This window comes from Fulmarus glacialis, unplaced genomic scaffold, assembly GCF_000690835.1.
Source record: "Fulmarus glacialis isolate BGI_N327 unplaced genomic scaffold, ASM69083v1 scaffold6795, whole genome shotgun sequence".
Taxonomy (NCBI): Eukaryota; Metazoa; Chordata; class Aves; order Procellariiformes; family Procellariidae; genus Fulmarus; species Fulmarus glacialis.
In genome coordinates, this window is record NW_009214887.1 from 39822 (window position 1) to 53773 (window position 13952).

General features: G+C 34.6%; 1 protein-coding gene across 1 annotated transcript in view; it reads right to left on the reverse strand.

Moving 5' to 3' along the window:
• LOC104077483 (lipopolysaccharide-responsive and beige-like anchor protein) overlaps positions 1-8152 on the reverse strand; it is a gene marked incomplete at its 3' end in the record, with an annotated part of 44110 nt that extends 35958 nt beyond the window's left edge. The window contains exons 1-5 of the mRNA XM_009578738.1: positions 8105-8152; positions 6552-6669; positions 5341-5443; positions 3316-3431; positions 887-999 (exon numbers count right to left, since the gene is read on the reverse strand). Coding sequence (XP_009577033.1) covers positions 887-999; positions 3316-3431; positions 5341-5443; positions 6552-6669; positions 8105-8152 — 498 coding nt within the window. The remainder of the gene's footprint in view (positions 1-886; positions 1000-3315; positions 3432-5340; positions 5444-6551; positions 6670-8104) is intronic.
• Between the last annotated feature and the right edge of the window lie 5800 nt (positions 8153-13952).

Genomic DNA, 13952 nt, shown 5'->3' on the forward strand with positions numbered 1-13952 from the left:
CCTATCAAATTACCAATTTGTATAGAAGACTTTTGTAAAAAACAAGCTGTAATTAAAATATGTTCTTTACCTTTTCCACTAATAAACTATATTGCTCCATGTGCCAATCATTTCCCGTAATAGCTAGTTTTTAGAAAAAGATCCTGTTTGATGATCACTGCACCTAGTCTTTGTAGAGAAAATGAGAAATGCTTCTATTTTGTAAAATGAAATATTCCTTTATTGGAAAAGATTGAAAGAGAATAATCATGTTCTATAAAGCTTTAAACAGGCTGCATAATATTACATCTGCATATGTTTGTTTGGGAAAGAACCTTAGAAAAACAAGGTTACTCAGCCAAAAAGGAGTTGTTTGTAAAAGTTGTTAAAAACTGACAATGTCAGTCTGACAAAGGACAACTGCATTACTTGAGCATACCTGAAGGGGATACACACAGGAAGTGAGAAAATAAAATTTCTACTTATGGGAATAAGGGCAATGATTTAAAAGTACTTAAAATATAATGGTATCAGAGGCTTTGCTACTAAAAAACCACAATTCTCATCAGAAAAACAGAAAATTATTTGGCTAATTTTTCATCTTTAGCAGCCTCAGCATTCATAACTTCATTAAAATTTGAAATTAAATGTAACGCTTATGCTCCAACCAAGAGCACCTTCCATTAATAATTATTAAATTGATACAATCAGAAGCAATAAGAATACATCAGTAATTCATTTTTCCACAATCTGATCCCTACTATCAGTATACGCATATAGAAATGAAACACTGTTAATGGTTGTGCATTTAACATTAATGTATCAAACACAGCAGAAAACATTAACAAGACTGAAAGCTACTGTGATAAATACTGGAGAGAAAAAAGGTATGTCTAATGACAAATACCTTTGACAAATCCCTGAAGTTGCTAGGAAGTGTAAGGTCCAACTCCTCTGATTCATAGTTGGTGATAACCCAAGGGAAGACAGGGTACTGATTTAAATCATTGTAAGTTCGACCTGACAAAAAATAATAAAAAAAACACGCCGTGAGTTAAGAGTTATATTTAACTAAAATACCAACCTCTAAAGATACAACAATAGAACTTTACAAGCTCTTCAAAAGAACTGTAATTTATTTCAGATCTTTTATCATTTCAATATTCTACTTTGCTTTATTAAAAAGGATAATGAAAAAGTTCACCAATTGCTAGTATTTAATTTAAAACATTGCAGCCCATTTCACTTTAATTGTAAACTCTTTTGCATACAGTAAGAGTGACAGTTAAATCCATTAATTTTCTATGCATTTCTCCTTTCCTTGATTATGTCATCTGGTCTTCTGTTTCTTTAAGGTGAAAGACTTCAAAAACTGGAGAGGCAATGACTTTTGTGGATGCTAAAATTAAAGCAGTATTTTTACATACTGTATTAAATTCAATATGTGAAAGCAGAATGAAGCAGCTCAGGATTTTAGATTGAGAAATTATGCAAGTATTAACCATTTCATCTAGAGAATTCACTTTGAGGGAAATTCTTCCTTGACCATTGACCATCTATGGATATGCCAACACTTAACCAGAACAGAAAATCTGTTCTGGTTTCAGGTTCACACGTGCAACTTCATGCATCTGTAAGATGGAAATAATATCCTTCTCGCAATAAAAACAAAATATTCAATTAGAATAATTGTATACCATACATACACATACATCACATACCCTGGTTTATAATTTTAAAATGCATAATTTTTACATGGATCCTGTCTCTTTTTATGATATTGTTGCAGAAGCTCATTCATTCACATCACCTCCAATCAGTATGTTCTCAGATTTTGTCTAGCCTGGTCTTAAAAGTCTCAAAGGACAGGTTTTTACTTCTTCCCCAAGAATATTATTTCACAACCCAATCTATCAGGTTGTCTGAAAACATTTTTTAAAACTCCACCTAAGTTCTTCTTTTTCCAGTTTTCTTACACCATTCAGTATTTTTCCATCTTGGTTTGCAGAATATTTAAATGGTATAGTCCGATCTTTTCTTTCCCAGTTGCACATTATCTCTTATTCAGGATTAAGGCTACTTACATGACACTGTGGTATCTATCTTTATGTGTTTCAAATTGATAGCCATCACAACAATCTTTTAACTCCCCATCATGGGCAACTAAACTTTCCCTTTTTCCATAATGTTATCTTTTTGTTCCTTTCAACCTCAAATACCAAGTAGGTAAGAATTCACTTTATTATTTCAATAACATATTAAAGCTGAAAAGGATCATTCACTAGAGCCACAGAAAACAGTCTCATGATCTTGCTTCATTCCACTTCGGCAGTAAGGAGGCAAGCACATCTACCCCTACTTTTATAAAATCCGCGAGCATCCTGGCACCTCTGACTTAATGACTGATTACAGAAACTAGCAAAACTGACCATTTGTACAAAATGTAATTAGTGCGAGCAGAGGCATTTGCTATATCAATCGTGTTAGCGAGAGCCAAGTCTGAAAGGGAATTAACGGACCTTTCAACACTGTCAATACCATAGAAAAGAGCTGAAAATTGAGAAATTCTTTAAGTTGCTCTGAGAACAAAATATGTCGGAAAAGAAAAGAGAGGTCATGAGACCTAACAATTAGCCTCCATTTACTAAACTGAAGTCAGGATGGTTAGAAGCTAATGGGGTAAGATGGGTTAAATGAATTATAGCTTAGCGTTTACAGAATGAGGGGTTAGGACAACCGTACAGGGGTATGAATTAAGATTTGGGAATGGATGAATGGTGTCCTGGCATAGCAGCGCTGGTGATCCAGGCACTACACTCTTTTCTGAGACCAACCATATATCTTGTAACAGTGGTATTTATTGGCTCCAGGAATATCCTGCTCCCCAGCTGAGACTTCCCAGAGGGTTCCAGGCTTACACAGAGCTTGTTGCATCAGCGGTTGCATCAGCATTTAGGGAGGATAGTACGTATGAATATTAAAACTTAGAAAACTAAGGAATAAAGAAGATAATATTTCTGAGACTCTCCTAAATAGTAGACAGTCTATGTAGGTCCTGTCCTCCCACAACAGTCAAGATATTCTGACTTTAGAGATATATTTTAAGTGCAGTTCAGTACAGCATTATGAATTGCATGTCTCTTTATTCTTACATAAACATAAAAATAATTAAGAATAAAGTACATTCAGGAGGATTTTGTGAAGTTGTTCTTCAGCAGAAAATTGTACATAGAAAAAGTTATTTATTAAAAGGGCAAAATCTAGTAGTGTCCCATATCTGTTGAGGCTGTGCCACCATTAACTCCTTTTCTGAGTCATTATAGTAATTTGTGTTACCTGCTATAGTGTTTAGAAACATCAGGTATTCAAAGTTGGAAATTTCTCGATGTTGCCATCGCTGGGTCATATTGGAAGCTTTGAAAATCTGTCGTGGACTAGCCAAAGAAATGCGTCTGAAAAGAACCAAAAATATCGGAAAAAATAATGAGAAAACCTGGTGGGTCTTCCTTTTTACCTCTCTGAATTTTAGTGGCAGTTGTACATATTCTTTTTACTAGTTCTATGCTAGATTTCTCTGGAGATCAAATTGCTATTTTGGATACTTTAAGTTCATTTTTAAGTTTTATAATCTAATAAGAACAAAAGACTTAAAACATCTGGCAGCTGGATATGTCAAGATTTGAAAGTTTTCAAACAGAAACCTTTACAGCTATGCAAATTCAGCTGCTCCATGAAGGCTTGATGTATTACAGAAATATGTTACTAGAGATTTAGAGAGATGGCAGATCATTAAGAAAATTACATGATTTTTAGAATTTCACATAAGAAGAAAGTCATCTTTTAGGAGAGGTTTTTAAATCCCTCAAGAACAAAGGAGAACAATGATAAGATGATAGAACTTCATTATGAAGTCCAACCTCTTGAGATTTAAATTCTGGGCAGTGTTGGAAAGTTAGTCATAAATAACTCAATTAAACTTTTAGAATTTGATGCCAGATTTCCTGATGTTTGTGAAAGAAGACTATAGAGTCATTCCTAGGAGTGATAAATCAAGCAGAGAAGAGCTTATTATAAAATTCCCAAGACTCTTTTGTTCATAATAAAACCATCTGTAAATACCAGAACCACATTATTTAGGGGGAAAAAAAAACCCTAAATATAGTTTTAGTTAACAAATCTTTACAGGTATTGGTAAACAATTAAAGAAAACAGTTACAGTAACTGAATTTTTTTTATTTTAATAAACTGCATTACATTGTAAACAAATAGATATGAAATTTTGAACAAATGTGTCTATATTTTCAGGTATATTTTAAAATTTTCATACATAATTTGCTTCTGTAAATAGAAATCCTTAAGTTCTTACAGAGTGGCTATAATTGCAATTCAAGAGAATTTTTTCTGGACTTGTTAAAAAAAAAAAAGGTGAATTACAAAACACAACAGAAAACATCCCCAACTATTTTAATGCCATTTCTGTGCACAGAAATTTTGAAAAAATAAAAATCTAAAGTAACAACAATCAAGATACTCCTTAAGGGTTGCTGTTTCTTCTAAACATTTAGAAATTAATCTACTTAAAAATAGTTTATAATTCATTAAAATACAAGAGGTAACCAATCTAACTAGAGATGGGGTATACCTCAAAAACTTTTATTTCCATCAGACTCAGTGAACCTTAAACTGTGCTGCTGGCTTCATCCAAAGTATACCTGGTAATCAAGCCCTAACCTTCTGCTAAAAAAGATGTAGCAAACTGAATCATATTCTTCAGTTTTAGGATCCAAACACACAGCCTGACATTGTAATACTAATTTCTCACTATGTAAAGTTTGAACAATATCCTCCAGAGCTAAAAGACAAGCACACCGTATCAATCCTTCACATGCTGTTCAGCTTATATTGTTCTACACATCACTACAATATCCTTCTGATGAGGAACAATCATCTTCATCTACGTTTAAATACTACAGAGGATTCAAGAATGTTACAGTCAAGCTAATATAATTGAACACTGCCATAAAAGCTAATCAGTCCTACAAACAGTCTTACACCAGTCTTAAATTTTAGTAAGTTGGCAAGTATAAAGAAACCTATTTTCCTTAAGTAGGGTAAGTGATTGAGTCTCACTGCCAAAAAAGAAGCTATCTTCCCTATAACAGATAGAAATCACAAAAAAATCTCAAATCCAAAAGTTTTTATTATGCAAACACATTGCAAATAGCATGCAGAAGTGATAGGCTGAGGACGTGCATGTTTTGTGAACCAGTAGGTGTAAGTGCTTCAAACCATGTAGGGTGGGTTGATGAAAAAAGAACTCTCAGAACTGACAAGATAAAATTAACTCAAATTGTAAAATACCTGGTCTGGGGTAGTCCAAAGATAGTACCAATACCGACCCGAGGTAGACAGTTAACCACTTTCTTTACTGTTGCTTGGTCAGGAAAGTTAAACATGACACCCACTGTGAACACAAGAGTTGAAATATGGCATGATTTTTTTTTAGGCTTTCTGGCCCAGTAAAATTTAACCCTAAACTTAGGTGTTGAACAGGTAAAAGATTAGACATGTTTCCTTCAGGTTACTATAGATGTATTTTATAGATGTATAATTTCCAGAACTGCTTTTATTTACCACTAACAGGAATTTCAACTGAAGTTGTCACTGTTACAAATCTTACAAGGTCTACATTTATTTTCCTTTCTGAATACAAGTTAAACCTATATGCACAGATTGACTGTCTAGAACTGATTAAAAAAAAAATTATATATTAATTGGATCACACATTTACTAGTTTACTTTCTAGATATTTTCAAGATATATTTGTCATAATATTATCATCTTTTTTTTTTTTTTTTGAAACATTCAATGACACGAAATAGCAACCTAAAAATCTAAATAACCATCTAATTATGGTATCACCAGTGGACATTTATGACTTCACAGAGTACAACTACAGGCTCCAAAATAGGAAGGTGTTTATGCACATAATTAATATTCTGTTGGACAATATGCACTTCAGATATGTGTGTCTGAAAAAGGAACTGAAGAAAGGGGAGGGTGAAAAAAAGGTTCATAAACAATCCACATTTATTTCTTAGAGTTGCACTAAGAAAGAAATTATTACTAGGAATAAAGTATGAAGGTATACCAGTCACTGGTCTAATCTGGTAGTGAAGTTCTTTCATTATGTTGTTCTTGTTATGTTCAACTAACAACTATTAACCCTCCAAAGGGAAAAAAAAAAAACCTTCATGCATAACAGATCAGAGGTAGGTATGCCTTAAGCAAGTTTCCAGAGAATGCCAAATAAACATGTGGATATAAATGAAAGTAAGGCATTGCTAATTCCCAGTTATCATGTTTGATCATAATTCCTCACTGAAAAAAAAAAAAAAAAAAGAAAAGGAGAAACTAAATTACAAAAATATACTAACTTAAATATTGAGACGCTTAATCCAAGCCCTTCTGCTATCTACACAAATCCATACCAAAAAAGACATGACTAAACAGCCAAACAGAATGCACGTGTCCCCAGATCAACACTTGCCATTCCTCTAAACTCACAGTACCTCTATTTGCCATGAATATCTCCAGTGCTGTATTTTGCAAAAGATAACGTCGGGAAAAGATAGATCGAATCTCTGAAAAGAGCCATTTTCCATGGAGTCCTTCTGTATATGCCAGAATCTAGTAAAAAGAGATGGAGAGAGACTGTTTAAATATGTTGTCAGTATAGGTAATATTTTGTAAAAAAGAAGCTGTTTGACCCACAAACATGGATTCTACCAATTACATGCAAAACCTGCAGCAAAATTAAAATATGCTCAAACTTCAAATCGTGCTATGAACCTATAATGGATTTTTGGAGTCCTAAATTCAACTACTCGTGTCAAGGATTTTTAAAATTTGCTTGTATTTTTTCGTTTAAAGACAACTGCCTATTTTCCATAACCAACAGAGTTTCAGAAACATTATGAAATGTTTGGCACTTCAGCAAAGCATAAAAACATATTCTGAAATGTATTACTAGTGCCATTAGATGTATCTGCACTCACTTTAATGTTGTAATAACAGGCCTGTAACAAATAAGCAAGAAAAAATGTCTTTAAAGAAAAAAATGTTCCTTACTTTTATTGTTAAGGCAACATTCATTAATTCTGGAACTATAAAGGTTGGCTGTATAAGAGGTTAAGTATCATTTTGTCAGCTAAGGTTAAACACAAACCTGCAAATGAACTCAGCATAATCTCTCTATGGAGTAAGCGGTTGTCAAAGTAACTTGTTACAATTCCTGTCATCCCATCTGACAGACACAGATGCTTAGTCTGCCTTCACAATTCAAACTAATCCCATTTTCAGTCCACAGCCACTTTGTTTCTTTGTTGCTTCACTTTTTCCTTTTCATTTCAAAGCTTAATTATGTAAGTATTAAGGGACAGCGAGATTGGACACTTCTCTGCCTCAGATTAACAACACTTAAGTGAAGGAAAATCTGAGATTTGTCAATTTTTGCAAACACAAAAGCACTTAACAGAAATCCATCACAGAAAAGGAGATTCAGATATAATCCTCGTTAACATCACTCTTACTACAATTTCACTTGAGCAATATATTGTGCATAAAAAAGAAAAAGTGAAATTTAAGCCTTTAACATAACAAAGACTCTTGATGAACCCAATCATTTGTTTATAGATTTTTAACACAGGAGGATTTTGCCTCACATGTAGCATAAATTCACAAATAACCTGCATTTTTGTAGCACAGAGAGCAGAAGCACCATTATAAAAGCACTACACAATACTGTACCACTTTTGTGAATTAAAAGCAAAGACGACTGGCAAACCAAAAGCAGATAGCACAGATGATCAGAATGTACAAAGCAAACCATATCCCACACCTTCTTTCTTTTTACCTAATCCCTCATCTTCCCCTCAACACAAGTGCCACAGACAACTTCTCCCCCAACACACCCACACACATAGAAAGAGAAGGAAAAAATGAATAATTATTCTGATACAGAATTCTAGAAATGCAATGAAAGGACCAGAGGTTGTCAATGGTTGCTAATCATTTCTGGAACTGGGGAACTAACAGTCTTGGGCCACACTGACACTCTCCATACCACATCCATAACCCATCCACACTTATTGGCAGATTTGTATAATTCCATGGCGCTATTCAGAACCACCGCAGTTGGCTTTTGTCACATGCATATAAATACTCTTTAAAGAGCACAACATCAAAAGAGGTAACAAAGGAGACAAAGTTGCAGTACTTGTGTACAAAAATCTCTTAGTACTTTTGCTAGTATGCACCCATCTTACAATCTTTAAATTGGAGCTTATAATTTCAGTGATTATTTTTTGAGACAGACAGAAATGCGATGACCTCCGCTTTTCTGTAGTAACAATTAAAACACAACAGCCTGCTTGTCACTATCAATCTGTGCATTGCAAATTCAAACACTTCTTACACGGATACTGTGAGTAAAATCAGCAAGTTAAATAATTAAGTATTACTTTTACCCTGTGAAGCAAGCGTTTTTTCTGACAGTGGAAACCCTGCACATGGCCGAAAGCTTGCTGCGTGCAACTTCTTCAAAATTGGGAGGAAAAGCACCGACTTGAAAATAGCAGAGGTGCTTTACATTGTGCACCTTGTACAGCCATGATAAAGTTATTGAATTCAGTATAACAGGATTTACAGCAGAAACTGGAACTGCACTGCAGAAACGCTACCAGTCACCGCTGTAACAATTCTTTAAACCACTCATTAACAGAAGTTATCAGGAGTGAGAAGCAGCTGAGGCCTAGCCGAGCAAGGCCTTCATTTCAAGTTGGAATAGCGTCTGCCTGGTCTGCAGCTTCACTTCAAAGTCTCTGGAGTTCAATTAAAACTGGATTAGGTGGAAGCAGACCTTCTTTGGGACACTCTGTTCTCTGAAACTCCAGGCACGCTGACAGCGCCCTAGACAGAGGTCTAGCCCGCCAATGAACCAGTTGCTATGGAAACTGCATCATTACCACTGCTCCGCGCTCATCACACCACCTATAGTAGATGAAAGGTCCAGAAGACAAACACGGTTTTTTTCATGTGTATTACTAAGTATTCCTTATGAAAATCCAATTCAACCTTTTATTCCCTGTCAAATATCCGATTTTATTAATGGAACCTCTTAGTTGTAGAAATTTACTCATACTTCAAATTAAATTCAGCATTTTTATTCTGGCAAAGGGATTTTTTTTTCAATTTTTTTTAATCAGTGTTATCACTTCTGATATTATCAGAATTACAACTTTCAAAAACTATTTTTGCGTTTGCCTGTTTTCATCCGTAAGCCACACAACACAGAATTCTACTTAAGAATTTAAGAACAATTATCTTCTTCATACTATTGCACAATATGTTGAGTTTAAAAACAACTCATTTATTTCTGTCTTTTGTCACCATCAGTTTTGGAACAACTTCTGGAGCAAAGATTAATGAGGAGGTACAATCTAATTTAATCTGCACAAATAGTACCACCTTCCCCACATGAAAAAGTATTTATAGAATTTCAGTTGATTCAACACATCAGATTGAAGTTTAATCTACTGCACATTTCATTTATTTCAAAAGATACTGCACCTTACAGAAGGAAAGACAATTTATACAGTTTACCATCTCATTTAAAAATACTTAAACAAATGAGCGAATTGTAAAGTTCTACGGTTCCAAAAATCTCATTAGACAAACTGCTCTGTGATTAGACTTTGGCAACACCAGATGAACAGACGGCATGACAACACTACTAAAAATACAAAATTACTTTCACCCTTGCACGAAGTCCCTTCTTTACCTCAAGTAATAGAAATGAAGGTCTAAACCTGTAATCAGTATCTACTCATGCTGCAGGCCCTGACACTGCACAGCTGGAAGAAACTCCCCAAGAAACTAGTAAGGTAAAGAATAGCCAGCTTCAATTGCCACTCCGAGGAGATTCTGAAATCAGAGTTGCATGAAAACTCAGGTAGCATAGTGCTGATCATGAATGAAGATCATACATAAAGAAGTCCTCTCCTCATGATTCATAGTTGTATATCAGCTAATTCCCCAACACTAAAAGGCTCCCTTGGAAGCTATTCTGTCATTTTACAGTTCTGAAAACAAATGCCCCACCCTACCTTTTCTTCGAAACCCTCCTTGAATGTTGATCATAAACAATGTCTCTCGTAAAAGATTACATGCAATAGTTAAAAGATGCCATCACTACAGCTGCCTCCCGAATTAGAAAAGTAATGTTGTACTGAAGACTAAATGAACATTTTGCTTTACCTTTTAAGCAAACCAATCAGCTATCGTATATTTTATTTTATTTTAGAGAAAAGTACTATTGATCTTGAAAATGTGAATAGCTAGAAGTAATTAAGTCTGCAAATGGGTTATAGAACTGAAACAGTAATTGAATAACTGTATTACTTTAACGTGCCAGCCAATTTAACTGCCACGAGTAAAATAAAAACTAAATAGCTTATTTAAAAAGCTGATGCACATTTGTATATTTCTGAAAAAAGTTATGATGTACCAGACCCAAAAAAACCCACAAACCAAACACCAAATAAATAAAAAAAGCATTTAATGTGCATTTAAATTTGATTGCAGTTGAGAGATAAAATCCATAAATACATTCTTCTAGCAGCATTCTCTGTCATTTGGGGTCATTTTTGTTCAGGAAGGCAAAATTACAGCACTTAGAGGTTACAAAACCTGACTCTCAGTTCATGAGGAACCTGGATCTCCACCGCAATCTCAGCCTGGCAACTGAGGATCCTCAGATCCTATTGTCCAGCTACTATTTAGTTCCTGGCCGCAGGATTCACGGTGAAAGGGTCTTACTCTTCTCTTTGTTTAAATACGTCCAAGTACAACCAAACTAATAGGGAATTAGATCAGATTATTAATAATTTTAAATATCCAAATGCTCTTAAATAAATCACAATGCTTATTAGTTTATTTTGGATTTCTCTAGAGAACAACGAATAAGATGTTCATATTAAATCTCAGATGTTTATACAATCGGCCACTGAAATCCGCAGGCAAACAGTAGTAGTCTCCCATCCAGTCCCTCCTATGAGCACACACAGTCTGCTATACAATCTTGTTCAGCGTTTTCATGGGTGACAAACTCAATTAAACATATTCATTACTTTAATGTTCCACTAGACAGTTTTATCCAGCATAAAAAAATTAAATAAATAAATAAATACTCTGTGACCTTTGTATCGATCAGAGCAAAATGGCTTATGCCTGGGTGTGGGTGGTGAAGGGATTCGGGAGGGGGGTGGTAAAGGACTCTTATGTTTTCTCTTCCAATTACTGGAGGAGATGATAAAACCACAGCAAATGATGTATCAGCTCATTTTATCTTATCGCTTTGGGGCTAGGTGACAATGAAGTTCATATTTCACTGGTTCCCATTGAAGATTGTGAAAATTACTTGCCCTTATGACCTGAAATTTCACTGGAAGACAGAAATTTCTCTTCTGCAAAGTAATGCAATTTTTCAGATGTCAACCTTTAGCCCAGCTTTAAAAATTAATTTCATTTATATTAACCAATGATATTGATATTTTCACAGAATGCTCTTTGATACATGAACCACCAACTAGCAAATTGATGTGCTCTAGAAGGATAAAATTATTTTATCTGAAGCTGCTGGGGACAGACAGATTTAACACAAACTGAAATTCCTATTTCACAGTATACTATTTATACTAGCCTCGTATACCTTAAGGCCTCTGGACCTCTAAATAATTTAATCTTTAGTTAGGACTTAGTTCTGTTTCTAGATCTATTTAGTTTTGAATAATTTCTATGTACGCGATACACAAATAAAAACATCATTTGTTTGGAAATAATAAAGTCTAACTGTCACAGACCAGAGACCAGTACACGTGTGATGACATGAAAAATACTTCCCAGATGATTAAAATAGAGGAATGCACAAATATATTTTCTCTCCTTATCCTGACGCTAAAGCTATATTTCAAAGTGAAAAAAGCACACAATGCAGATTTTCTGAAAGAGGCCTTCTACTAACTACAGATAACCTTGTCCCTGACTATCAAGATCTAACTTGGAAAAAAATTTATCAGGGGAACCTGTATTCAGAACTTTTCTGATTTGACTATGAGGTTCTAAACACCTCCCATGGACTAATAAATCTGCGAACTATGTTAGCAAACTTAGTACCAACTACCGTACTCTTTTCTACTGCATCCAGTATTTCACAATTTTTTTCCCCTTTTGATTAACCCTGCTGACTCTTAGAGAGCAGGAGTTCATTACCACTGGCAGACAACATTTAATCAACCCAAAGAACAAGAAGATCTGACTGCTAAAGATAGGTATGTAGGTCAAATTATGCAGCCTAGAAAGCAGAAGTTCAAAAAGAAGAAAATGAATATAGGTTTGGGTGGCTGTCCAAGCCCTGCAAGGTTAAGGATGTAAAGTTATGCCTTTCTTTGGAAGATAAGACAGCAGGCTTATTTATGATAAAAATGAGCCAGAATTGTAAGAATTCACAGATTCTCATAGGAGTTGACTGATGTCTTGATTTAGTGAGCCTGTTACATTCTGATTGAAGAGTTAGTAGGATCTGCTCATCAAGAGGTAGATACAAAAGGCTCATCCAGCTGTTTACATCATCTGGGACAGTTTGCTATCAGGAATTAACAATTTATAAATGATTCAGCTCACACCTTCTGAAACACTGGTTATTTCAGCTTCTGTATCCATCCCCAGGTTCTATCACTAACTCGATAAAAGGCTAGGTAAACAGTGATCAACCAGTTGTTCACTGACAGGTGTGAAACAAATTCATAGTCTCAGTGTGTTTCCAATAAACGTGCATGCAAATTATAACTATCAATTCCTGAGATGCAAAATGCTACAAAGTAAGAATTAGCAATAATTTATTACTGAGACTACCAAGGGCAGCCTTTCTAAAGCAATTTCCCATAACATATCTCAGACACACTAAAAAAGCAGTGCGGCTACCAACCTAGCCCGCAAACCACGCACTCTAGAAATGTCAATGCAACACCTGCAAGCAGCAAAAATATATACAAGAAAACATAAATTCATGACATGGCGGGGTTTTTTATGTGACATTTTAGACAGGCAGCTCTCTAGCCAATCATCCTCTTTTCATTTGCCTCAATAATTTTTGTTTTATTCATAATACACTTGCAATGCGATTTTGCAAAAGTGTTGCAAAAAAACTCACGACACAAAACATCACTTTTAGATTACATGAAGGTCATAAAGAAAAAAGAACCTGGAAGTTCATTACTCCAACTTTTATTTATTTATGGCAGTGTTTATAATCCATACACATAAAGAAGGAGAATGGCGACAATTTTTACTCTGTCAGGGTTACCTGTTTAAGCTATTCGCTATAGCATTGATGTTAATACCTACACAGACTTTGTATACCTAGTAAGTAAAAAGATACAGACAACATATCATAACTAAGATATCTTCTAATCATACAGAAATAACTCAGAATAGTCATAAGCATAAATGGTATAAAGGAACCTCTAAGATGTTGCTTGTGCCTTCCACATTGAAGTATGAATCACTCTTTGTTTATGCGTCACATGAGTGGGTCTGTATGGATCTAGATTTGCTTATAATCTTTGCTTAAATTAGCTAAGATTGAAGATACTCTTATGAAAGCGCATTGGTACACACACATGTACAGTCACACGTGTGTGTGTGTGTGTATGTGTGCACATATTAAAATATGAGTGAGAGACTGCATAAAAGCATAACATATAGTTATGCACAGTGGGTAAAAAGAGTATTTTCTCATTTTTCCTTCATTAGATCGTAAGTTTTAAAATTTGGAAAGTGCTTTTAATCCATTTTAATTAATAAGTACAATTCTGGCTAGTCTTGATGTCCACACAAATTGACAGATTCCATAA